At 50.1% G+C, this 25,180-nt stretch overlaps 9 protein-coding genes across 9 annotated transcripts; 6 read left to right on the forward strand and 3 right to left on the reverse strand.

The window, feature by feature from the left end:
* Positions 1-811: 811 nt before the first annotated feature.
* Positions 812-1,079, reverse strand: CGCS363_v007797 (uncharacterized protein; the record flags this gene model as incomplete). Its single annotated transcript, XM_036639646.1, has 2 exons — positions 812-839; positions 892-1,079. 2 exons carry the CDS (start codon positions 1,077-1,079, stop codon positions 812-814), a joined length of 216 nt encoding a protein of 71 aa, XP_036494556.1.
* Positions 1,080-2,064: 985 nt separating this feature from the next.
* ordA (O-methylsterigmatocystin oxidoreductase) lies at positions 2,065-4,039 on the reverse strand (the record flags this gene model as incomplete). Its single annotated transcript, XM_036639647.1, has 7 exons — positions 2,065-2,446; positions 2,526-2,797; positions 2,867-3,105; positions 3,172-3,323; positions 3,381-3,572; positions 3,640-3,772; positions 3,832-4,039. The coding sequence occupies 7 exons, from the start codon at positions 4,037-4,039 to the stop codon at positions 2,065-2,067; spliced, it is 1,578 nt and encodes a 525-aa protein (XP_036494555.1).
* Positions 4,040-4,860: 821 nt separating this feature from the next.
* Positions 4,861-5,399, reverse strand: atnB-2 (Aspercryptin biosynthesis cluster protein B; the record flags this gene model as incomplete). Its single annotated transcript, XM_036639648.1, has 4 exons — positions 4,861-4,902; positions 4,953-5,107; positions 5,172-5,227; positions 5,290-5,399. The coding sequence occupies 4 exons, from the start codon at positions 5,397-5,399 to the stop codon at positions 4,861-4,863; spliced, it is 363 nt and encodes a 120-aa protein (XP_036494554.1).
* Positions 5,400-5,778: 379 nt separating this feature from the next.
* ER-1 (Trans-enoyl reductase) lies at positions 5,779-7,129 on the forward strand (the record flags this gene model as incomplete). Its single annotated transcript, XM_036639649.1, has 6 exons — positions 5,779-5,902; positions 5,954-6,088; positions 6,153-6,180; positions 6,245-6,426; positions 6,479-6,852; positions 6,935-7,129. 6 exons carry the CDS (start codon positions 5,779-5,781, stop codon positions 7,127-7,129), a joined length of 1,038 nt encoding a protein of 345 aa, XP_036494383.1.
* Positions 7,130-10,061: 2,932 nt separating this feature from the next.
* Positions 10,062-11,869, forward strand: aurF-1 (Monooxygenase aurF; the record flags this gene model as incomplete). The annotated part of the gene is made up of 3 exons (XM_036639650.1): positions 10,062-10,296; positions 10,359-10,795; positions 10,859-11,869. 3 exons carry the CDS (start codon positions 10,062-10,064, stop codon positions 11,867-11,869), a joined length of 1,683 nt encoding a protein of 560 aa, XP_036494382.1.
* A 474-nt stretch (positions 11,870-12,343) lies between these two features.
* Positions 12,344-13,877, forward strand: CGCS363_v007802 (Taurine hydroxylase-like protein SAT17; the record flags this gene model as incomplete). Its single annotated transcript, XM_036639651.1, has 4 exons — positions 12,344-12,599; positions 12,652-13,138; positions 13,342-13,647; positions 13,706-13,877. The coding sequence occupies 4 exons, from the start codon at positions 12,344-12,346 to the stop codon at positions 13,875-13,877; spliced, it is 1,221 nt and encodes a 406-aa protein (XP_036494381.1).
* Positions 13,878-14,762: 885 nt separating this feature from the next.
* On the forward strand, positions 14,763-16,904 carry MUP1-7 (High-affinity methionine permease; the record flags this gene model as incomplete). Its single annotated transcript, XM_036639652.1, has 7 exons — positions 14,763-15,045; positions 15,104-15,343; positions 15,405-15,857; positions 15,910-16,084; positions 16,136-16,272; positions 16,324-16,576; positions 16,628-16,904. 7 exons carry the CDS (start codon positions 14,763-14,765, stop codon positions 16,902-16,904), a joined length of 1,818 nt encoding a protein of 605 aa, XP_036494380.1.
* Positions 16,905-17,418: 514 nt separating this feature from the next.
* Positions 17,419-18,930, forward strand: CGCS363_v007804 (uncharacterized protein; the record flags this gene model as incomplete). Its single annotated transcript, XM_036639653.1, has 1 exon — positions 17,419-18,930. The coding sequence occupies one exon, from the start codon at positions 17,419-17,421 to the stop codon at positions 18,928-18,930; it is 1,512 nt and encodes a 503-aa protein (XP_036494387.1).
* A 3,406-nt stretch (positions 18,931-22,336) lies between these two features.
* Positions 22,337-23,159, forward strand: CGCS363_v007805 (uncharacterized protein; the record flags this gene model as incomplete). Its single annotated transcript, XM_036639654.1, has 2 exons — positions 22,337-22,559; positions 22,663-23,159. The coding sequence occupies 2 exons, from the start codon at positions 22,337-22,339 to the stop codon at positions 23,157-23,159; spliced, it is 720 nt and encodes a 239-aa protein (XP_036494386.1).
* Positions 23,160-25,180: the final 2,021 nt, after the last annotated feature.

The raw sequence follows: 25,180 nt of genomic DNA on the forward strand, positions 1-25,180 counted from the left end.
GCCCGCCAAGAAGCCATTTCTCCAGTCTGCAGAGTACCAAGGCGGAGCCGGCGGTACGTCTAAATGGAGGCTCTTTGCCACATCGGCAAGGAAGTTGGCTTCTTGATCACTGCAATCAAATTTCTGGCAAAGGAGACCATCCCAGTCAATACGCACCCATCGAACACAGCTGCCCGAGTATGGGTCGTTGACGAAATGTCTGAGCAAGGCGACGAGTTTCCGGCTGCTTTGTGACTCAAGATTGACTTCCGCATAGAGGTATGGCTTGACGGCGTGGTTGAGACCGCGGCAGGTCCGTGAGAGAAGGGTTAAAGTGTGGATGCCAGCGCGGTTTTGTCCGAACTCTGCGCTCTCACCGCCATCGGGGGTTCTCGTGTCCGTGGAAAAGTGGGAGAATATGAGATGGTGCAGCTCGCCAGGCAAATTGACCAATGACGCCATGCCGATTGTGACGTTTGGTACTGCAACATAAAGGAAGTACAGACGAAATCAAGTGAAGATTCCAAGCAAAAGCTATCCATCAATGGCTTGGTGACACTTCGGCCGAACAGCATCGTCATGAACGCGGTAAACGAGATGAGATCCCTGCGCCCCAGGTTCATGCAGTGGAGTCCGTCATCGTCACGTGGAGATCTACACCTGCCTCGATAAGGAGCATGCTCTCAATAGGTGCATTTTCCCGTCACATCAGATCCATCAACATTAATGATTTATTCATTTCCAGGCCTCACGCCGTCCAGATGCATCGTGACTTGGACTATTTCCCAATTTTCTAGGTAGCAATGTTACAGAATTTCTGCATTTGGGATCTCTAAGAGGAAAACGGGTCGTCGGCAAAGCTTATGCATGGTCAGCGATCAATCTTCTCATCAACAATGCTCATGGACTTACAAGGTGTTTCCGAAGCCATCGTCGCAAACGAGACGACCTTGTACAGGACTGCACTGGGCACCATCCAACACAGTGCGACCACCGCTGTTCTCCTTAGCGGGGACAGAATCGGACTTTGCTGGCGTAGGTGCGGCCATAGAGACGGAGACGATGCTCGCGAGGGCGATGAGGATAGCCTGGAACTTCATTTTGGCAGCGAGATGGAGAGTGAGTTGTTGATTTTCGGGTCGGTGTGTAGCGATTGGAAAGCGACGCTCGCAAAAGTCTGGCCGGCCAGGATTGGTTTACAAAAAATTGACAGATTGAAGTGAATTTCCCGCTCGCAGGTTGTTGGACAGAGATCAACCAGATGCAAACATGACGGGAACGCGGCTCTTTTAAGATTCTCTTGCAGATCAATCGGATCAAGCTTATTAGGGGTCAATTGCAACTCTTGGTAGACATGAGACGAATCAGGAGGCGGAGGTGGCAGTTGAGACGAACACCCCTGTTTCCGTGCTCCTCGGCTTTCGAGACAACCATGCTGTCGTCTCAGAGTCTCCCCACAATCGCGTAAAAAATGTTACATCCAAGGTCAATTCAAACATTCAGCAGTTGGCAATTGCAGGGGGTTCCTTTGCCGAGTTGCTACTTTGGGATTGTGTTTTGGGAAGATTTGGCGACGCGATGAGGTCGCTCCCGCGAGACGCCCATATGCAGGGCTAATTTACCCTCGTTTCGATTTCAACTTACATCTACTCTTGCATGGTATTTCATTCTGTTTCCGAGGTGGATAGCAGCCAACTGTCGTTCATTTATGGCTCGTTGGATTATTCGCACGACCGATCAACACGCTCACGGCCTCCCACCGGGTGTTCGAGACGCACAGGTGTCTGAACCAGACCAGGATTATGTCACTGCAACTCTCGTATTACGAGACGTACAGATTTCCCATTGCCTAAAAGCCATGTTGAGCGGGTTCTCCACCACGATCATCCGACGTTGAATATGATGGGCCCTCGGGCCTCCCGCGATCGTGATGCCCTCCTCCTATGGTGGAACTGTTTCGAAAATCGATGACCGAAGGTAGTTTGAATCGGATGTCAATGCATTCGTTGTTCCCTATCTACATGCCACCAAGTCGGATCACGGGTTCTTATTCGCAATCATGAACAGACCATCACAAGTCGGGGCCTACACTGCCTCCAATCCCTTCGCGTCCGACTCCTGCCAAGGAAACGTCTGCTCGATGGACCGGATCAATTGTTCATGTCGGGGCGATCTAGGCTTAATCGTCGCTTCGTAAGGGGCTACGTGGCTAATCGCCCCTGGTAACGGCTTAAACTCTGGTTCGTACTCTTTACCGTTGGCAACCGGTTTGCCAATATCGAACACGGCTAGCGACTGGGCAAAGTTGAGGTAGAGCGAGTTATCGGCAAGAATCTTGCCAGGGCAGATTCGGCGACCGAACCCAAACACGTATCTACGCGGATCAGTCTCTGGTTCGGCTCCCAGGAACCTTTGGGGTCGAAACTCGGAGGGGTTCTTGTAGAGTTCTGGGTTGTGCATGAACCACCTGTTGGTACATCGCGTCAATAAAGTATCCCGAATGGTTGGAACGAAACCAAGTTGGTCATTGGAGCCGAGACACTCACCAAATGTTGCAGAGTACGAGGGAGCCCTTAGGAATTCGGTATCCAGAGTACGTAGCCTCCTCAGAACTCATGTGGAGGAGACCCATCGGGGCAATTGTATGCCACCGTAGTACTTCCTTGATGAGTGCTTCAAGGTATGGTAAGTTGTCACGATCGCTGACGGTGGGCAGACGGTCACTGCCAATCACTCGGTCAATTTCTTCCTGGGCCCTCCTTTGTGCCTCAGGAAACTTGGCCATGGCGAGAAAAAATGCATTAACCGATGCCACGGACTGGTATTGGTCAGCTGATATTCATTACTACCTCAGTCAAGGTTGCGTTGAGGCTGGCGAGTGTCTTACTGTGTCGGCGGCGCCACTGAAAATCGATCCCGCGGTCCACATGTTGTTGTGTACATCTTCTGGGGTGTCCTCGCTGGTAGCCATCGCCTTGGCGAGATACGAAAGATTTTCTCTGCCCTCAGCCATTTGAGCTTCAACGAACTTGTAAGGTCTCTCAACGGCATCGTGGAAATCGGCCCGATATTCCTTGGCCTGCCGTTTCCATTCAGTACCCGGGAACCAGTCAGGGAGGTATTTCACTATGGGTTTTCAGTGTTAGATGATAACTGTAACACAAGACACCACATACTTATTAACCAACTTACATATCGGGAAGAAGTCAACTAAGTAACGTCCAATAACGGCTGATCGTGCGAAGTCGTCCATCACCTTATTCATCTTGCTGAGGAAGGGATCCTTCTTGAACTGGTCGGCATTATAGCCATAGGCAATTTTCAGCGCCACAGTGCCAGCCTCCCTAAAGTTCAAGCATATTAGCTGTCGTTTCCAAGGCATGAACACGAGTTTGGCCTACTTGTGGATATGTTCTTTCAGATTTCCCGGGTTGTCAAGAACGTGCAGCAGGAAGTGACCGACCTCGGCTTCCTGAAGGTCATCAAATTGCGCCGCTGTTGTTTTAGTTCCGATGATGCGAGCAAAGACTTTGCGGTGGAGGCGGAAGATGTCGTTGTAAGGTATGCCGCCCGTCGCTTTGTCCCAACCAACCCTTGATCACTGTTAGATGCGATTCGATATCGGAAGACCGAAGGATTTCGAGGATTGCCAAGGCCTACAATTCACCAATAAATGTCAAGCTAGGTCTTGATGAGAACTCGGCGGACTTCTTCTCCAAGATATCTAGGGCGACCTGAGGATCATTGATCACGATGAACGGCTTTCCAATGACCCTAAGAGCGGTAATGGGACCTTTTGAGTTCCGATGGTGGTTAGGCGCAGTGTTTTCTTGTTGCAGTGTTCATGCTCACCATATTTATCCTTGAATTTTGCATATTGAGGGGCGGCAAATGTGTCTTTTTTGGGAAGGTCGAACATATTTTGGATGATGGGATAGCCTCGGGGGCCGGGCGGCAAAGGCAAGCGTCGGGCATTCTTTCTCGCTTGAATGATCTTGTCTATAATGAAAACAGCAACCAGGGCGGCAACAAAGCCGACGATGAGTGTTGCGTCCTTCATCTTTGCCATCTGCAAGACTTCCTCAGGTGTAGGCCCGAAGGGACTTTGGGGCTGACCGAAGGGATGCTGTCCTTTTTATGTCGAGACTCAGCTATCGCGTCAACGAGGACCGCCAATCTCCTCATCGGGGAAGGTCAAAGATCGGACTCTACGCCAATGAGAGGAAAATTCACTGGTATTATGGCGGCACATTTAGCGCATAATCATTGGTTTCCGGGGTATTGAACCGGCAAAACTCGCTTGGCAGCCTGCAGTCAGCTTACCGTTGGGCATGCGCGTGTCTCCAAACCCCTGGTCCCAAGAGTGCGGTCACTCACGCAGTGCGCTGGAAACGCGCCGAAGTCCCATAAGCTTGCCGAAAGTCCCCAAAGAGATCGCTTCTGAGTAAAGATTTCAAGGTTCAGAAGGGGACAATTTTCGAGCGACCCAATCAAGATCATCTGATATCAGATCTTTCGTTGTCTTTGCAGGATTTAGGCGAGATGCTCGGGCTTTGGATCCACTTCACATCCCTTAACGTACACCCGATTGAGCAGCGTGGCCTGGCATTCGCGAGCCCATTACAAGCTAGAGACTGCCACAGTCTTGATTTATTGGTAAAATTTGGTGCAACATTGATTGGAAAAGACAAAAAGCGTTGATGTTCATGAAGCAGCAGCCCGAGAACCGCAATCCGGAGGCCGGCCCCACCCCGACCGCAGTACTGGAGGTTTCGCCCAGTGCCTATCTGGTTCTTGCTGCATACTTTTTTTTTTTTGTTCATCACTCAATATCGACATGCGTTCAGCGTGAGAATTGGGCAATATTATCACGAGGAGTTTTCAGGGATTTCTCCACGCAGCGCGGAACGCGTAGATTTGAGCCTAAAGGTATCATTAGAAGTGTCGTTATGTCGCGAGTATCGTTCACTCACGTTCTCGACGTCCCAAACACCAGAAGTCGCATAGACGTCTTTCCTCAGGTCCTCGCGCACCTGTTCAATTGAGTCGCCAACAGCAACGACGTGACTGCCAACGAAAGACATATCATCCGAATTGTCGCTCTTGGGAACACTGTCCAAAAGGGCACCTGATCGAGATGTTAGTCGAATGCCACGCAAATATGGATGATTTAGTAGGGAGGATATTCATACCGCCTGTTTTCCAGACTCCACTCTCCATCAAAGGCATGGCGTTAGCGAAGTGCTGGCTAGCAATGGCAAAATTAGCTGATGCACCCCAGAGTCAGTAATAGTGCCGACAGATACTCACGATCGGACCTCGATGCGTTTCTCACGAGTTCCTGGCTTGTCTGGAATGATGCAAAGGAACTCGTATTTTCCTTCGGGAACAGAAACGCGGCAAAGAGTTTGTTGCGACATGTTGGTGCTTGGGGTGAAAGATGGATGCTCGAGACTTCGTAGCGGTTGCTGCTGAGTTTAAAATCGGTTGAGATGGTGATGCTATGGCCGACCTTTTATTCACGAATCAAATTGACCATGAACTGATGACAGCAAAACCGAATCACGGTGCAGCCACATTCTTGGCTTGAAGTGGCGTTGACATTGCGCCCAAGTGAAGGGGCCGATCTTCGGCCCCGCAGCAAGGGCGTCAAGGGCGTGTCTTGACCGCGCTATCAGATGCGCTGCATCGGAATTACCATCCGAAGTCGACCCCGCCTCAAGAAACGAGTATCATCTGTTTGCAGCTCAGCGACAACTTTAGCGCCAGCAATTAGTCCCGATACCCCGGTTACTGATCATGCGTGCCAATGCACTTGTTCAGGAGGGCAAGTCCTTCGCCGCCAAGGAAGTCGACCTGCCCCTCCTCCAGGAACATCAGGTTTATGTTCGGGTCAACCATGCGGCCTTCAACCCCACAGACCGTACGCGACACCCATAATGTCTTCAAACCCCCGCACACTGACTGGTAGTAGGGCTGGCTCTCGATGTCAATGCATTTGGTGACGGCGCTGTCTTGGGCTGCGACTTTGCCGGAGAGGTGGTGGAAGCTCATCCCAGCGTGACCAAGTTCGCCAAGGGCAGTAGAATCGCCGGCTTAATCTGGGGCGGTATGTGCATTTCCCGGTGTGAGCCGACATGAACTCCATTTAACCATTTCTGATGCTTTTGTAGGAGAGATTCCTGGTCTCGGGGCTTACTCGTGAGTTCCTCTTCTCGCGCCCAGCAGAGCTCAGGCGAATGAAGGCTGAATCTTCTCTTCTCAGCACGCATACTATCGCGGATGAAAGACTATCGTTTCAGATTCCAGAAAGGATCAGCGCTGCGGAGGCAAGTACAGTTCCTCTTGCGGCTAACACAGCTTGGCTGGCGCTGTTCTCCCTGGACTGCCTCGGCCTTCCGCGAAACTCTTCAAATGGAGACCCGATTCTTATCTGGGGTGGAAGTTGTGAGCATACATATCGCCAAGGACATCGCGAAGAGGACTGACATTGTTGAAGCTGTTGTTGGCTACTTTGCCATACAGCTTGCCAAGCTACACGGCTATAAGGTTATCACCACATGTAGCCCTCGTAACTTTGACAGGGTCAAAGTAGCCGGTGCTACCCACGTATTTGACTATAACAACGAGCAAGCAATCACACGTATTCGAGAAGCTGTACCGAACCTGGAACATGTGTTCGACACAATTGGCAATGCCACGTCCTCGGCCAATGCATCGAAGGCGCTCAAGGACTCTACGGGCCGCCTATGCACCGTTCGCCCTGGTAAAGCCAACACGGAAAACGTGCCTTCGACAGTTGAGGTCTCCGACGTGTTCGTTTTCACAGCCTTCCCAACCGCGCATAGCTATCGCGGAAAAGCACACTGGCCGGTACGTCAACCTCGTGTGTCTCATAGGCTAGGTAGAGACAGGCTAGAATCATCACATTGTTTGCTAATAAGACTTGTTTTAGGTCAACATCCCAAATCACGAACTGAGCATAGACCTTCATCATCAGCTTCCCAAGCTTCTTGATGAGGGAGATTTGAGACCTCCGAGTGTGAACATACTTGGTAGCCTCAGTCCCAATACAGTCGCACAGGCCATGGACCTCAATAGAGACGGAAAGGTATCTGCGGAGAAGATTGTCTTCAAAGTTGACTATTGAGCAAAGACATACGCCCTGGTCATTTACCAGATGCGACCTCACATTGAGGATCCTTTGAAGCAAAGAATAAGATACAATATTTGAAAGTATTTCGACTCAATATATATCCATGAATCCGTGATATGGCATTGTGCGTCCTCATATTCATGTTTCAGGCCTGTACACCTGCTGATGCAGTTTGCCTGTCTGTACTTCCAACATGTTGCTTGAGGTCCCAGCCTTCACTAACACTACAGCTGCTGTAGAACAAGAGCGTCTACAGCAATAGAGCATGGACGTCGGTTGTACTACGTGCGCAGAAGCTCGTACCCTATTGCAACTTTCGCGGTGGTTCAGTGCTTAAGCAAGATGCCCCGCTGGCTCTTAGCATCATATCCGTACGGTTACCTGCGCTTCATCCGCATTGGCCAGTATGTAGTTTAATTCACCGCGGCTTCCTTGATTGGTGATTCTATGCTTCCAATATTTTTCAGTGAGAATTCGCTGTGACATGAAAGCTGTCATGAGCCTTGCAAATCTTCAACGTTTTACACGCACTTCTGTGTCTTGACATCGAAACCCTCTTCCTGCTCGGCCATGTCTCTGTCTTCCTTCAACGAACTATTTGACATAACTTCACCACATGTCCCCGCCTGGATCTTGTTGGCCATGATAGACATGAACCTTGATGCTGTTCAAGCAGGCCGAGGTGTTCCTCCACGAGAGATACCTCATGTTTTTAACAAAAATGACGGCGGGTGAGTAGACTACATCACTTGTTATTCGAGTTGGCTGATGTGGATTAGCGACACCTTCATCAACACGCTTGGGAGTGAACCAAACAACGAGAATGTTGTCTGTGCTTTTTTAGACAATGCATTCGTCTGGTTCGCGGCGTAAAATACCAACGAGATGGTGCTGCCCTACTACCAAGCCTACTTATGGACTTGTACCTGTCTATCTTCAACATCCTTGGGAAGGTATCAAGTAAATAACATGATCTTACATGGGCCAAAGCAAGACTACCTTTACCTCCTTGATTACTTGCGGTTCAAGACTCTCAGACTCAATGCAATTCCTGAAGACGATTGGGATAGTCTGGCAACAAGGCCTTCTGGTCAAGCGGCATAGATGATAAAGGAAAGGTGATAAGTGGAAAGTGGAATGATCTGTTCCGTACGGCGTTGATGCTTGAAGTTGCTCTGTTCCAATCGAGTGGGATCTAAGCGGAGTTGAAAGTAACTCAAAGGGTGCACGGGACCTTAACAACGTGGAATGGTTGCAATTCAGAGACGCTCACCTGCACGCGCAATATCCATGGGCAATGGAAAGTCCGCAGTGGACAAGTGGGGTCGGGCTTTCGTCTCGCTCATCCGCCGACATCATACCGGGATAAGGTCGACTCAAGGGATTTGGTAACGATCATAACCCACTGGGTTTGCGGATGCGGAGTTTTAGGGGTTGTTGATGCTCTGGTACGGGATGGTTGCGACGGCATAGAATACTCCGCACTCCTCCAGCCCACGTCTTTGCGAAGTATTTCCACTGCAGCGGAAGTTCCATTCTGAACTGAGGGAGAACCAATCATTTCCAACCCAAACTGCAATAAGTAAGGCGTGGTCGGAGCCAGATCCTTGGGCTGCTTACGCGCTGCGTAAGCCCTACGAAAGACCCTTTTTGCGACAATAGTGGTGTCTATCACTGCCAAATCCAATTGGACTATGCCCTGTTTCATTCACATGGGGTCGACCCTTCTGCAGAATCTTTCTTTCTTCCCTTCTAACTTTTCTTCCGCAGTTTGCCGCCTAGAGGCGCACCTTGTTAACTACTATATAACTCTCATGGGGAAATATTTGAGAGCTAGGATAGCTTATAGAGAAACCTCTATAGTTACCTATAGGGGTATATAAAAAGAACGTAAATTACTAGGGGGTAAGTATCTCCTTCTTTATACTACTATAACTTATTACTCCTTTAATATTAAGATATTATTACTATACTATATTAATACTATTTATTATTACTTTAAAAGTAGTAATAGTTTTTTTATAATTACTTAAAAGAACTAAAATAAAGTATATAGATTTTTATATATATAACTTAGTCCCTTAGTATAAAACTTAATAGTATATTAAATATACTACTATTTTTTATTAGTATACTTTAATAAAATAATATATTATTAAGCTAAAGTATAGAGATATTTTAAGTATATTAAAATAAATTTTAAGATAAATAAATTATATAATATTAATTAAATTAAGCGTTTTATATTATTAAAGTATAGCGCTTTATTAAAGGAACTTAAGGATATATATATAATCGCTATAGCGTAGTAGTAGTTAATAGGGGTAGTTAGATATATAGGGGGTAGTTGGAGTAAGGGGGACCTCTTATGTATCCCTGGTTATATAAAAATTCACAAAAGAATTCTTCACAAAATGGACCCTTCTGCAGAATCATGCTTCTGTGGCAGAGATGGCGCTGTGCTAGTCTTTCAAAATTGGCAGACGCAGTGTGGTAGCCTAACGTGCGGGCAACATCCGTCTGAGTGGCTTGAAGGATCCACGTCCACCAATGGCTGGAGACCAAGAAGTCGCCGACACCTGGTGAAAAATGTCTCCGAGCCCTATGTCAGATAGCTATCCGGATTGGGAAATGACCTTGTATCGCCATGGCGGAAAGACGTCAGGTAGCTACGGAGAGCTTCTGGATAAAGGGAGTCAATGTCCCAGTCCAGGAGGCGGTTATGCACCTGCAATTTGGTATTTTCGTCTATTTGCCCGATTTGGACCCTCGAAGTGTCGTACACGCTTATCCGAGGAGTCTGTGTCTGATTTGAGCTGCTTGGTGATCCTCACTGTCGTCCAATAAGATGGATTCGTCTCAGTCACATTCCACGGTTGGAAGCCATGTTGCTGTGATTGGTACTGGCATGATCGGATTGGTTGCGATGAAGAACCTCATCGAGCAAGGTCTGCAAGTCACCGCGATCGAACAAAACGAATTCATCGGCGGAAACTGGCATCTCAGTCCCAGGAAGGGACAGACCACTGCGCTTCCCTGGACATCATTCAATACTTCCAAGCAAACGGTAAGGATTGCCTTCCACGATTTCTGTCTTCCCGCGGTCAGCACCAACTTACGAGATCATCAGTGCCACTACACAGACTTTCCTTTCCCAAAGGGTAAGTTTTCTCGGGTCCCGTTAAAGTTCTATTGCGTTTGTACTGATTATTCTGATATTCAGATGTCCCTACTCATCCACCTGCCAAGGACGTCGAGCGCTACCTCGAAGCGTATGCGGACAACTTTGATCTGAAGCGCCATGTGCAATTCTCGACGAAGGTCACCAAGATCGAGCGCGATGATGACGCCAACAAATGGACGATTTATACTCGCAGCATCAAGTCAGATACCGAGAACGCAGCCGAAGAACAACAGATATTTGATCGCATAGTCATCGCGACCGGTATTCTCAATGTGCCTGTCAACGTCAATATCAAGGGAATCGACAAGTTCGAAGGAGAGGCGGTGCATTCGAGGGATTTCAAGGAGCCCAATCGCTACGAAGGTAAAAATGTTTTGATTATGGGCGTCGGAGCCACTGGTGTCGATACACAGTCATTCTTGAAGAAGGCCAACGCGAAGGCAATTTACCTCAGCCACCGTGGCCAATATTACTTGGTATGTATCAAAATCCATGCTCTAATTTTCGATTACGTCAAACGCTGACATCGCTTCAAATAGCTACCTCGGATGATGAATGGGAAGGCTTTCGACCATACGATGTCCCTGCGAGCAATGAGAATCATCCGAACCCTTGGCGATTGGTGGCCCAGGGGTTGCGCAATGCTGTTCTCAAAAGCGATGGTCAGCGCCCGTAGGAAAGCATTTCCTTGGCTTGACAAGCACCCGTCATTCATGTCCCCTCGTAAATTGGATGGAGTCGAGCATCGCATCCCTACGTTTTCCAACGACCTGGCGGATAACCTTCGGGATGGCTCAGTGAAGGCGGTTACGGGAGTCAAGGAGATCACAGGACCGAAGTCTGTCACCCTGACTGACGGTACCGTGCTTGACGATATCGATGCCATCGTAGTCTGTTCCGGATACCACTACGATTTCTCCCTCATCAAAGGCGCCGGAAACCCCACCGACCCCAAGAAGGCCCCCGACAACTACAAGCGGATCAACGCGGCCAAGTACAAGGACCCTCACGAAACCTTACCCCGTCTTTATCGCGGATTCATCTCTGAGCAATACCCGGAGTCTCTCGCCGTGCTCGGGCATTTTCTCATCATGGGCCCTCCATTCGTGGTCTACGATCTTGCAACGATGGCACTGAGCAGTCTCTGGTCCGGTCAAGCGCCGATCCCCGACCAGAAGGAGATGGCGCGAGACATCGATGCCCACTACGACATGGTTGTGGAGACTCTCGGGCGCGGGCCGGTGCCGCACATGGGTGCCCGGATGTTCGGCAGTGACACCTTCATCTGGTTGAACAAAATTGCCGGTACCGGGGTGACTGATCGCCTGCTATGCTTCAGCCTTGACGCATGGAAGCTCTGGTGGAAAGATCGCAAGTTCTATAACTTGCTTACGGATGGTGTCAATTCGCCGCCGTTGCTCCGTCTGTTCGACACCGGGAGGGGCCGAAAGACTTGGCCCGGCGCTAAAGAGGCCATCATAGCGAACAACGAAGACGTGAAGCAGCTTGGCGAGAATTGGAAACATGAGCAAGACAAGAAGACAAAATAGTCGTGAGCAATGGCATTAATGACATGCCTCTGATAGCGTTTGTATTGAGTCTAGCGATTTCTCTCATCAGTGTGTGTCAGCATTTCAGACTAGTCGCTTATTTAACATGAAGTTTTGTCATGAGTGTGCTGAATCATATGTGTGCGAGTCCTTTTCAGACGAACATAGCCAATTACTTGCCGTTTTCCAATGAGACCCAGGTCATCACATCGCACATGAGTGGTTAGACCCCGCGTCATCTAATGATCGGTCGGCCTTTGTCCGCTCGGCAACAATTTCCCCACCTTCTCCGCGGCACGACATCAAGGAACCGAATAACGCCATCGCCGGTAAACATTCATAATCGGCGGCACCACTCCGACTCAATTTCCCCATGGTTTAAAAGGAATAATCTGAGTCGATTGAAAATCGCTAGTGGCAAAGGCTCTTACTATCTCGGGATCTCGCACCAGCTAACGTCACAGATTGTGCAACATGGCTACTGTTACCATCGCCCGCCCGGTCCAGCCGGACATCCAGTACGCCCCGGACCGAGTGAAGTGGCAGGCCCGTGTGGCGAGCCGGGTCCAAGATCCCGATCTCCCGAAAGCCCTGCCGGAGGGCCTGCCTGCACAATTTAAGAGTGACTTGGTGTGGGAAGGGTCAACCCTGGCCAACGACTATGACTGGACCTATGTGCTTAGTAGCGAGCAACTGGACGAGCTGGATGCAGCCCTAGCTCATTTCAAATGTAGGGAACTAGCTTTCCTCATTGACTGATTGCATGGCTGACATGGACTTAGCCTTGGGATTAGCTCTTGGCCACATCAACCAGGAGACGTTCCCATTGCCCAAGCTCCACCCTGAGCTCCGGAAGCTTTCTCACGAGCTGCACAACGGGCACGGATTCTTTGTGATTCGGGGTCTGCGGGTCGACGAACATACAAGAGAAGAAAACATCATTATCTACGCCGGTCTTTCTTCTCACATCGCACCCCAGCGTGGTCGTCAAGATAGGCAGTATGATGGCAAGCCGGCCGACGTTGTGCTTACCCACATCAAGGATCTGACCCTCACGAAAGAGAAGGGTCAAATCGGCAGCCCAGCATACACAGCAGACAAGCAGGTATTCCACACAGACGCCGGCGACATCGTCTCCCTTTTTGCGCTTTCAACCGCTGCCGAGGGCGGCACTAGCAAATTGGCGAGTATTGCCCGGGTCTACAACGAGATCGCCAAGACGCGTCCTGATCTGATCCATACGCTTACCCAAGACTGGCAATTCGAAGTGTGAGTTTAGCTGTGCCCTTCGCCTGGACTTGGTCTGTTCATGACCGGATGGCTCCATGAACATCATTACCCATTACCCATTACCTGTGGATATCCAGAACCATGCCCATATCTTACTCCACAATTTGTGCCCAAACCCTGGCATACTGCGTTCCTCTTACTACCTATGGAATACCCAGTTACTGATTATTATGACCGCCCAGCTTCGGAACGCCTCAAAAGTCGTTCACATCTCGGCCACTTGTCCACTATCAACCTGCCACAGAAACAACTCCTGAACGGCTGGCTGTACAGTACGCGCGTCGTTACTTCGTCGGCTACGGCGCACTTCCAAGAAGTGCCGAAATCCCTCCCATCAGCGAAGCACAGGCCGAGGCGCTTGACACACTACACTTCCTTGGAGAAAAGTTCGCTGTCTCTTTGGACTTCCAGAAGGGTGATATCCAGTACGCCAACAACATGGGGATCTTCCACGCCCGTGATGGTTTCACCGATACTCAAGACCAACAGTAAGTGACGAGTCAAGATAGCAAATGCGTCTGGCGAGACTAACAGTTTTGTTTGCAGACGCCACTTGTTGAGGCAATGGCTTCGCGATCCTGAATATGCATGGGAGACGCCTGAGCCGTTGAAGGAGCGTTGGGGACAGCTTTATAATGGAGTCACACCCGAGGCGCAGGTATTCCCGCTTGAACCGTTCATCCGAAGCGAAGGAAACAAGAGTAAGGGGCGGGAATGATGAGGCGATGTAGAGGATTTGCATGCCATAAATATCAAGAGCATGACTGATCTTGGAATCGGCCGTTTGCTCCTCAATTAAAACCCTAGAACCATTCCCCTGCAGCCAATCAATGAGCACGGGTCGTAAAGAGAATCCTTTAAGGCAGAGAAAACGTGGCAACCTGCCCTGCCCGAATTCTCGGCGTGAGACAGCCCGCCAGCCGAAGACCTCTCTTCGGTGCCTCGACAAAGGCCGCCAAGACTTCCAAACACGAGCTATCATCTCTGGTGACAGGGCACCGAAGACGAGAGGTGACACCCATCCTCATGACGGCCATGTGGCCCTATCGGATGGGGGCGATAGCAAGGGTTGGGATAAGGTTACACTTGGATAGTAGCTTATTACAAGCCCCGGCACTGCGACCGGGCGCCCGCATTGTTAGTGTAGCTGCAACGGTCGTCATGATCAGCCAGCATTGCGTGCTTCTTGGCTCTGACTGATACAGGAAGGTCAGTACCCTCCACCCTCGTGTATCAATCAGAATGTCTGGCATTTGCTGGTCAAAAGGAAGCATTGTGCCATTTGCGCCCCATCTTCGCGACTCTGGGCAATTCTGCTGGCACTTGGCATTGAAGTAACGTCCACGGCCTCACGAGTCCAGACCATTCAATTCGAGGAACGATGGATGGCCGAGGCGATGTTTAAAGATGAAGCGGTGGAACGCAGGAACCTGGTGTCTGATTCACTTGTCTTCTCCTCGTCCCCGCAATACGCCATCTTCCGCCTTCGATGACGTGCGATCGGCTCTCTTCCGAAGTTGAGGTCGTCTCAGCCATCCCGCACGCTTAATCAGTGGAGCACTTCTCCAGTTACAATCGTGTACCAAGCCACCGGTTTGTGAATATGGTGTTCTCCAAGCTCTCTTCAAGGTTTGGGGGCCCAAATGCCGCAACACACGAGCGCGGTCCAGTCGACTTCGAGGCTTCCGACTCCGAGCACTCCATCATCCGTGACGGAGATCTCGCCTACACGCTCGCGAAGGGAGGAAATGGATCCAAACCGGCATACCAGGAGGCTGTCGGGGCACCTGTCGAGAAACACTCCCCTCTCGGATACCACGTTGGTTGGATTACTGTCATTTTTCTGAATGTAAATCAGATGATTGGCACTGGTATCTTTTCCACTCGTATGGCTACTGATCATTCCCCCGGCAAAAAGGAGCAAGACTAATCTGAGCGCCATAGCTGCATCCGTCCTCAATGGCACTGGATCCGTAGGCCTAGCCTTCATTTACTGGACAATAGGCTTCCTTATGGCTCTCGCAGGACTGAGCGTGTATCTCGAGCTGGCCAGCTACTTTCCTAACCGAAGTGGTGCGGAGGTAGTGTACCTGGAGCAAGCTTATCCACGGCCGAAACACTTCTTCCCTATCGCATTTGCGGTGCAGTCCGTTCTTCTTTCGTTCAGTAGCAGTAATGCAATCGGTATGATGGAAATCACTGGAATCCCAACGCATCTTCAATTACGTCTGCTAATATGAGACAGTCTTGTCACGATACCTCTGGCGAATTGCAGGCAAGATGCCTTCCGCGTGGGAACTAAAGGGAGTTGCGATCGCCGCATACACCTTTGCCGTCATATGTGTTGTCGCTCACAACAAATACTCCCTTTGGGCAACAAACATCATCGGCGCGATCAAGATCATAACCCTCATCTTCATCTCCATCACCGGACTCGTTGTTCTCGGCGGCCATGTCGGTCACATTCCCGATCCCAATGCCAACTTCCGCAATTCCTTTGAAGGAACTACTGATAATGGCAACGACCTGGCTACAGCGCTTGTCAACATTATCTTCTCATACACCGGCTACAGCAACGCTTTCAATGTCGTGAACGAGATCAAGAACCCGATCCCTGTCCTAAAGCGACACGCAACAATCTCAGTGGTGGTTGTGGCTGTGCTTTACATGTTCTGTAACGTCGCCTACTTTGCTGCCGGTACGATGGACCTCATTTACTCATCTTGATTCTGGCTGACTCTGCTGCTTAGTGCCCAAGGCTGAATTCAAAACTGCAAAGGAGATTGCTGCTGCCGTCTTCTTCACCAAGGTGTTCGGGACCGGTCCCGCAGAGCAGGCGCTGAACTTCCTTGTTCTACTCAGTGCTTTCGGTAATCTCTTAGGTGTGCTGATTGGCTCCTCCCGCGTAATCCGTGAGATCGGACGGTATGAACCCCCAATAAAGCCATATTTGGTCAAGATTTAACAGTACCTCAGGCAAGGTGTCCTCCCATGGACCGAGTTCTGGGTGAACACCAAACCCTTCGGAACCCCAATTGGACCGTACTTCCTGAAATGGATCATGACTTTCATCATGATTGCGGCACCTCCAGCTGGAGATGCATTCCAATTTGGTGAGCATCTCTGTTTCTGATGGAAGGCCGCTAGTACTCACATTTCCGCAGTAATCAGCTTGAAGACCTACCCGGACGGTCTGTTCCACTTCGCGATGGCACTTGGAGTTTACCTCATTCGCGTTCGCCGGAAGCGCGCTGGTCTGGGACGAACGGAGTTCAAATCGTGGCACGTGACGGTCATCTTCTTCATCCTCCTCCAGGTTTACATTCTTGTCATGCCTTGGTGGCCGCCAAAGGGTGGCCCGTACGCAGGCAGCGTCAGCTTCTGGTATGCTACATACTGCGTCGTTGGCATCGCCATGTAAGTCAAACTCTTCAAGTCATAAGGACTGGCCTATTGACAGTTTCATAGCCTGATAATCTGCTTTCTTTACTACGCGGTGTGGATGTGGCTTCTTCCCAAATGGCGCGGATACAGGATCCGACCCGAAATCCTTGACGTTACGGACAACGGTGCCAACACGCATCGCCTTGTTCAAGTCCCGCTTTCTGAGTTGGCCCAATGGGATGCCGAACATGATGATGCTGGCAACGTGCGGCGCCGGGCAGTTGTTGGGTCTCAAAGTTCCTCAAAAGGTGATGGTGAGGTTGCAGTCGTTGGAGACCCAGCCACGGGTCAAAAGTACTAGTGCATTTGATTAGAATGGTTCTCAGTGAACGGTGAGCCTGGGAAACAATGTTTGGGTTGGAATTCAATCCGGGCATTTTCGCGCAGTTATTGCAACTATTGAAGTCGCCGGCGTAGGCGATTTGAGAATAACCACTATGCACCCGTGTTGCAGATACTAGCCTATCATTGACACAACAACTCTACCAACCAGTATTCACGGTGTGTTTCGCTAATGATATGACAATGCATCTATCTTGTGACATGCGGTTTCGCGAGATGTAGAGGATTTGAGGTGTGATGACAGTGGCTTAGTGGGGCAAAATTTTGGCCTCAATTGAATCAGTGCGAGTCAGCCTATCACACACCGAATCATCCCGCCACTCGGACAGGATCTCTCGGGCACTCAGATGCAGAGCACAGTTGAGACCGAAGTACGTTGTACATATAAGAGGTTCGTGGTTGCACCTCTAGCTGAATCGGCCGGGTGGAGTGCTTCGGGATGTTGATGTCGGAACACCACCAGTAAGCGAAGAATGGCCTCTCTAACCGATTTGCCTGTGGAGGCTCTCGTCATCATCTTCAATTTTCTCCGACCTCGACAAGAGCCATATGGCATTCACATGCACAAACCTAGCCTGAACACGCGCGATCTCAGCGTCAGGCGTGAACTTGAGAAGCAGGACAACCATCTCATGAATCTGTGCAGCACTTGCAAACTCTTCCGCCTCGTCGCTCAACCGATCGCCTACCAGTCAATTTTCAACTATAATCATATCAACTGGGGATTATCTCTCTCGACGTTCCTCCATCGGTTTGGGAGCTTGACCAAAACCTTGTCCGAAAGACCAGATCTTGCGGCCAACGTCAAGTTTCTGGACATCCAAATGCTTGACAGATTCGGAGACGACGGGCGCATGCCAAGCAAAGCCACACACGAACAGAAGCTCGCGATTTCAAGGCTCTCCTCCGAAATTGACCTTGAAATAAACATCACGGAGGACTGGCTCGACTGGGATATTGCCGAGGCATACTTCCAGATTCTCATGGTCCTGCTTCCAAACCTATCTCATACAAACATCTGTCTACCCGGAAGTTGGAAACTTGAGTCGCTCTCCGCTTGGGCCGCCAGGACCAGCTCAGGCATTGGTCTTGAGCGTCCGTTCCTGGCAAATGTGCGGCATATGGAGCTGGACCACAGGGTTGCGGACTTGAACTCCCGTTACGAGCGCTCTGATTACGAAACACTAGACGACGATGAGATCGAGCACATTTCGAGCTCAGTAGAGAGGCTGTTTGTCGATGCTGCACCCAATCTTGAGCTTCTTTGCTGCAGTGCAGGAGGGTTAGACAGCCTTCCGCGCCTGGAAAAGCTCGACACATTGCAGATCATGATGAAGGGCTCATGGGATGGAATGCTCCCTAAGGTCATGAAGGGGTTCCCCAGCCTGAGACGCCTCAGTTATAAATCAACCACAGACTACTGCCCATCGCCCAAGCAGGTGAGAGAGGCTTTGGAGGGTCACAAACACACCTTGGAGTACCTTGACATGTCCCTGCAGCGATGCATTTGGTGGCCCAGCTGGCGACCAAAATCACAAAGGGACTATGAAGCGTTCTCATTCGCCGACTTTACATCTCTCAAGACCCTTAACTTGGATGCAAGCGATGTCTGGCCCGAGACACTTTACGATGGACGTGGAGAAAAACAGTCAGATTCAGGATTACTTCCGGATCTCTTGCCTGCGTCTCTTGTTGAGATACATGTGGATGGTTTTCTGTCACATGGCGAAGAAAGCTTCAAATCACTCGCCGAAGCCATGGCGAGCGGAAGGTTACCAAACCTAACATGTGCCTTCTGGCGTGCAGGTGCACACATGCAAGTTATTGATCAAGAGACTGCAAAAGGTGTTCATAATCCAGAGACTAGATGGAGAAAAGACGTCCTGGTAAAGGTTCGAGACCAGTCTGAACTCGCCTTCCCGGCTTGGATGGAAGCTTATGAGGAGGCTGTATCAAAAGAGAAGATCAGTGGAACTTCAGCATAGCTTAGCGAGACAATGTTGCACATCACTTGTTTGCCTTTGACGTGGGATAGGAATGCTTCGCGAGATGTGACCCAGAGATCGATGCCGATTGCATAGTTCGGCTTTAAGGCAACAGCAAACTGAATTACTAGTGGGAGTTGAAGTCACATTCTCATCTGTGAACGCCCACTCATCCAACGAGATGCCACTTAGTTCGAGATATAGATATCCGATTGGCAGGTTTCATTATCCATGCTAGCTTGGGGGCCGGATAGATTCCTCCAATAAGATTACGCTTCGTGATTACTCATCATACCCCTGCTCAACTTAAGCACAGTGAAAAGTCTCCGCACCGATCGGACATATTTCGCCTTCTCACCACCTCATCTTACCAACAACCCCTTCCACATATGCCCAGGTCTGTGTTATCGAAGACGATTCGAAATATTCCGTAATCGCCTATCATAATGCCTTCGCGAGGGACGGGGAGGGGCTCGGCTACACAAGCCGTTCGTGGATCTTGCGAGGCCTGCAGTATGTACTTTTTCGGCGGGTCGGAGTATTTCGGTATGCTAAACAATGATGCAGGACTTAGGAAGGTCAAGTGTCCTGGCGAGCATCCAATTTGCTCAAAATGCCATGCATCGAGAAGAGAATGCCATTACTCGCTCCAGAAACCCATGGGAAGACCCAGAAGCGCGCGTCAACCCAATCGTCAAAGGCGGCTGATACAGTCGGAACACACCCTACAATCGCCCTCGCCAGCAAATGTCTCCGAGATATCAACAACGGCTGCCTCAGATGCAGGAACGGAGATTTCACAGACCTGCACGAGTGATCTGAGCAGTGATGAAGCACTGGCGCCCGAACGAGGCCAGGGAGAAGATGGGTTCGAGATCCATCAGTGCCTGCTGAACCTGGGCCAACCACGGTAGCCCCTCATTTCCAATCGAATTCTCCAACAGGTGCAATGCTGACCCTGCCTTTTTCCATTAGAACCAGGGCAGACATAGTATTGGAGAGTCAAGCTGCGTTTCCCCCTATCTCAACCGCGACTCAGCCGGCCGCAGGCGGTTGTGCATGCCTCTCTGTTCTTTATCTTCTCCTCGAGCACCTTCGAGTCAAAGACCAGCTGACGGCCCCGAACGACTTTGCCCTCTTGAGGAGTACTATCAAGTCGGCATCTGAGGTCCTTACGTGTCAGAAGTGTCCGTTGCGATACTTCTCTATTGTCCAGAATGCGGCATTACTCGGAGTACTGTGCCTCTGCGTCGCAGAATCATATCATAGAATTGTGAGGTCGATCGACGAGGAGGAGAAGCGAGCATCAGCAGCAGGCGAGAAGAAGCAGCTTGGCATACACAATGATGTTGAACAGGCAAACCAGCCTTCCTTGGCTACCGCCTCCCCGCTCTTTCAGGTAGAAGTATCCCCGAGTCAATGGGGAAGCATGATGCGAAATCTAGTTAAAGCAGAGGTCTTTGGTATCGAGGGGCATCGGGACAAATGCCTGCAAGGCTTCATCTCACGGCTTGAGCAGCGACAGCGGCGATGGCATCAGACGCCACCTGCTCCAGATTGCCCACCGAGCTATCGCTCGCTCTGTGGTTCGTCAGACCGGGAGCCGACCTGCCTCAAGCTCATTGATAACTCGAAGCGACTCATTGGCCTGCTTGAGGTGTAGGTACCCTTGAGCTCACCTTTGTACTTAGCTCCAAATTTCAGGAGACTGGATTCCTTGCCGGGCCATCCTTGAGTTTTCCAAATCGAGCAAACGGTTCGTTGCTGGGATCTTACAAGGATCTTCGCCCATTGATCGTGATCTGTACTGATTGCAATGACGCGAAGGCACATCGGACAAACATTCAAGGGTTCCTGGACAGCCCCAACACGTGGGAAATGGCAACCAACTGTGCATATCCCTGGTGACAACGGTCTTCACCACGGAAATTCCTGCCGTCTCAAGTGTCGTCCTTCTGACAGTCCCTTGTCAATCATCACATCTACAAAGCTACTGCCTGAACTGATGAGGATTGGCATGCGGTCGCTCAAAGTCGTCCAGGCGTGCAGCATCAATCTTCTCCAGGTTCGCCCACTGGTATGCAAAAAAAGCAAGCAGACATGAAGTGCGAGCCAGTCATTTGCTTACGGCCGATAGTACCAACAATGCACTGATTTTCGCCGCACATCATTGGCCTGTTGGTTGTCTTCGACACCACATCAAGGCCTTTCACCTGATTATTCTGCACTGCGCCAGCATGGTGATCAACCTGGAAGTCCAGATTCTTAGGCCCCTGTCGGTCCTGTCTTCTCCGCTCGCCTCGCATGAACAGAAATCAAACGCAGATGGGTGACCACGGGGGATTCTCATCAGACGCCAACGCACTTTGACGAGAGGTCCCGATGGGATTTAAGAAGCGTATCAACGGCAACCAGACCACGATTCCAACCCCAAAAAGCCAGTATCCCATCCTGATAGAGCCGAACTCTCGCGTCATCAACACTGAACCATCGCCTCCCCAGAGAGACTAAGCCAAATATAGCCCAGATCAATGTGCCGGATCACATTGTTTTCCAGCCAAGACCGCGTGTTGGATCCGTCGCATCCTGGTTTCTTTTTCTCCGTCCATGTTGTTGGAAGAAACCTGGAGGAACCCCACACCTCGCGTCGGTGCTTTCTTTTTCTAGGCTGGGTCGCGCCTTGAACGTTGGCTGATACCAGAAGCCTGGTAGACTTTGCAGTCACCATGTTTATGATTAGAGACCTCGAAAAACGACGGATCATATTTCAGCCATCCTTTGGGTGTTGATGGCTTCGACCATTGTGCCGGCACCCTGGCTTGCACTCGACCATGACTGCCCCCCATGCAGACATAACCCAGTGTCCTGGGACGCGCTTCCAGCTCAATCACTTCTGCCCTTGGCTTCGCGAAAATGACATTTATTGATATAGAGAAGGCGGCGCGATTTGATGTTCACTCGGCACCGGCTGAACCTTTCCTTCACCCTAATGCTAAAACAATGTCCTAGCCTACGTTGAGCACTATATTGTTGTTTTCCTGCCTTTATTTCCAACAGCCAAAAGAATGAACATTCCTCCGCTTTCCACTACAGGCATAAATGCTCGAGATAGTGCGATGCCCCCAGATGAAACGGTCGGGCCTGTGTGGCTAGCCGTATCGACAACCCTTATCATTATTCTCTTCATCACCACCGTCCTCCGCCTTTGGGTCCGCATAGCTCGTCGAAATTTCGGCTGGGACGATGCGACGATTGCCTTGGCTGCAATATTCGCTACTGTCAGATATGCTATTGCAGCGATGCAGTTACCCCACGGCAATGGAAGACACCGTATGTACCTCAGCGACTACGATTACAAGATGATCAACATGTACGGCTGGTATGGACAGCTGTTCACTTCACGTCGATGGCATGTCTCAAGTGCTCTATCTGCGCGCTGGTCCTCCGGCTCAATGATAAGAAGGGGGTACGAATATTCATCTACACCATCATCGCCAGCGTACTGGTGACAAACATGGGCGTTGTGGTCGTTCTCCTGGCAGAGTGCCGACCGGCAGGGTTCTGGAGAGGACCATCAGCACAGTGCTGGCCAAACAAGATTCGGATTTACTGGATTTACGCTACCATAGGTGAGTCTTGCGGGCGTCTCTATTGTTTTTCTTGTCGCACAAGTGCAAATCACACACTCTCTCTTTATGAGATGTAATATCTGAATGCTAACGACAAATTCAGCACATTCCGTTCTGACCGATCTCATACTCTCGTTCATCCCCTTGACATTGATCTGGAAAGTCAACATACCCCCTCGGAAGAAGGTTCTGGTGATGTGCCTGATGAGTCTCGGCCTTGTCGCGTCAGGCTTCGGAATCACTAGAGCAGCATTCCTGGGGGTATCCACTGAAGATCTCAGCTGGACGTTCTGCATCGTCGCCATCTGGTCCAACCTCGAGCTGTTTCTTGGTATCGTGGCTGCGAATCTTGCACTATCCAGAGCGGTTTATCTGTACTTTCGAGGACAATGTGACTCATCAACAAAAGATCGGTCACATCCATCGTCTGCGGGATATGTCAACAGTGGGCTTCCAAGGGGCCGACTCAACTTAGCCCCCACCCTGATTAGCTCGAGTATCAGACGACAACTATCAGAAGCAAGAAGTTCAAGTAGCGATATACCATTGGAGCCATGCATCCACAAGGGGACTGGTTCTAGTGGAGCATACGACAGGTGAAATCAGCCCGACAAATGTATCAATATAGCTGATAGTGGACAAAACCCTACGGAAGCAGCGAAGCAATAATTTCAATGTTGCTTTACCATGTTGGATTATCTGCTCATACCTTATGCTTTAGGATAGATGGTGTTTGCGCAAGACAAGATAGTATGGAGCAATAGAAGAGCGTGACAATTTGCAATCGCATGTACCAAACATTTGGTCTCTGACGAGCTCGTAGGATAATGCGCTATGGCTCAAACAACCCGCTGAATGTACGCTTTATCCACATAGTTGGGGGCTATCTGGTCATCAGAGACCCGTTTGAGTTCGTACTTGTTGCCGGGATGAACCTTTACAACGACGAACGTATCGGAGGGATTATAGCCCCGTTCCGTGACGACAACCTTCTCCCCTATTTCCAAGATGTACTGCCGAATTGCGTTAGATGACTGCGCAGTAAAAGTGATTCACGTATTTTCCTACATCTACGTTGAAAGTAGACAGGCTTCGGTCAACGTATGATTTTCCATCATCATTGGGGTCAGAAGACTTCTGCACCAGGGCTTTGTCAACAGAGAAGGTTTAGCAACTTTCAGACGTATCACTCACTTGGGAGTTGGTTTTTTCCATTTCGGCATTAGGTACCTAGTAGTAGCCAGAGACTGCAGAGATTCAAGACTACAATAGATTAAAGGTCCAAACTGGTTCAATTGGTCGAATTAAATAATCTGTCGGAGTGCACCTGACCTATGTGCGTTCAATCAAATATGACATCAGCACTTGGCTCGCCATAATGGTTACACAGCAGCATCCAATGAGCAAGCGTTGCCGGGCACCGCCTGACTTAGCCTGGACACAGCTCCGGGAAACTGCCTTGGGCTGCCTCACGTTGTACCAAAAGAAGGCTCCTGCCACGTCAGAGTCATATATCTGCGAAGTGGCATCGCTGTAAACGCTCAATTGTCGGGTGCCGGTGTTATTTTGTGCAAAAGGACATCTTCACTTTCGGACCATTGTCCAGTTTTGTTTCGGAGCGCAAAGTCCCTTGTTATTGACAAATTCAACCATGGCCAAATTACCGGTGCCCCTTCTCAAGATGGGTACACGAAGCGCGCGACATGTTCGCGACAAATCACTAATGGGCGTCGACAGAAGATTACCAACGAGGCTATCCTTTGCTGGCCGCCTTCCTTTCGATGGACGAGAACTTCACGATTGTCAAGAGATTTGACTACCTCCACATGAGATGTATTCTCGAACAGCAAGATGCCCTTGCTGAGCTGGAAGATAGACTGAACAAGGTAGATGCTCAGGAAACTGTCGAGCTAAGGCTTTGCAGCCGACGGCAAGACGATAACTTGGAGCGTCGCCAATTGTTGAGGGATATCAATAGCAGCCTGAAGGAATATGGTACCGTGTTTTCGTCTCATTTCATCCAACATTCACGCTTAGTGATTAGCGGGCAATGAACTGATGTGTATCCCCATCAGACGAGGCCATTCAACGCTTTTCAGCAGCTCTCCGGATACCTGAAGCACAGCCCAGGCAGAAACGAAGTATACACCACTGGTTTCAAGCAAACAAGCCGTTAGTGAGGTCAGAATGCCGCATTTACGACCAATGTGTAGACCACGATGACTATACCGCTCTTGCGTCTCGGGATATTGATCGAGCCGCTCTGGAGGGTATTTTGGATATGATACTCCAGACCTGTCCGTACATGACGGAAGATGAGGGGTGCCTTGACATGACGTAAACGTGTCCTGCGATGGGTGGCCGAGGCAACGCCACAATTTGCACTTTTCATGTCGGTAGATGCTATGACAACACCTCCTCAGATTTTGACCTGTGCTGCGGTCGGCGCCTTCTCTCTCGAAATATCATTTCGGGCAAGGCTCTGGTTACACCACATACTGCCACTTCGCTCCTCGTCAACAGTCGCCTGAACATCTTTGACGGGGTATGCCTTGAGAGACTCTGTTCCCTTAATCTGAGGAAGCCACGTATGCTTACGCAGCTGAGGCTAGCCCAACGAA

The sequence above is a fragment of the Colletotrichum siamense genome, assembly GCF_013390195.1.
Source record: "Colletotrichum siamense strain Cg363 chromosome Unknown KSG_Cg363_contig05, whole genome shotgun sequence".
NCBI classification, from domain to species: Eukaryota; Fungi; Ascomycota; class Sordariomycetes; order Glomerellales; family Glomerellaceae; genus Colletotrichum; species Colletotrichum siamense.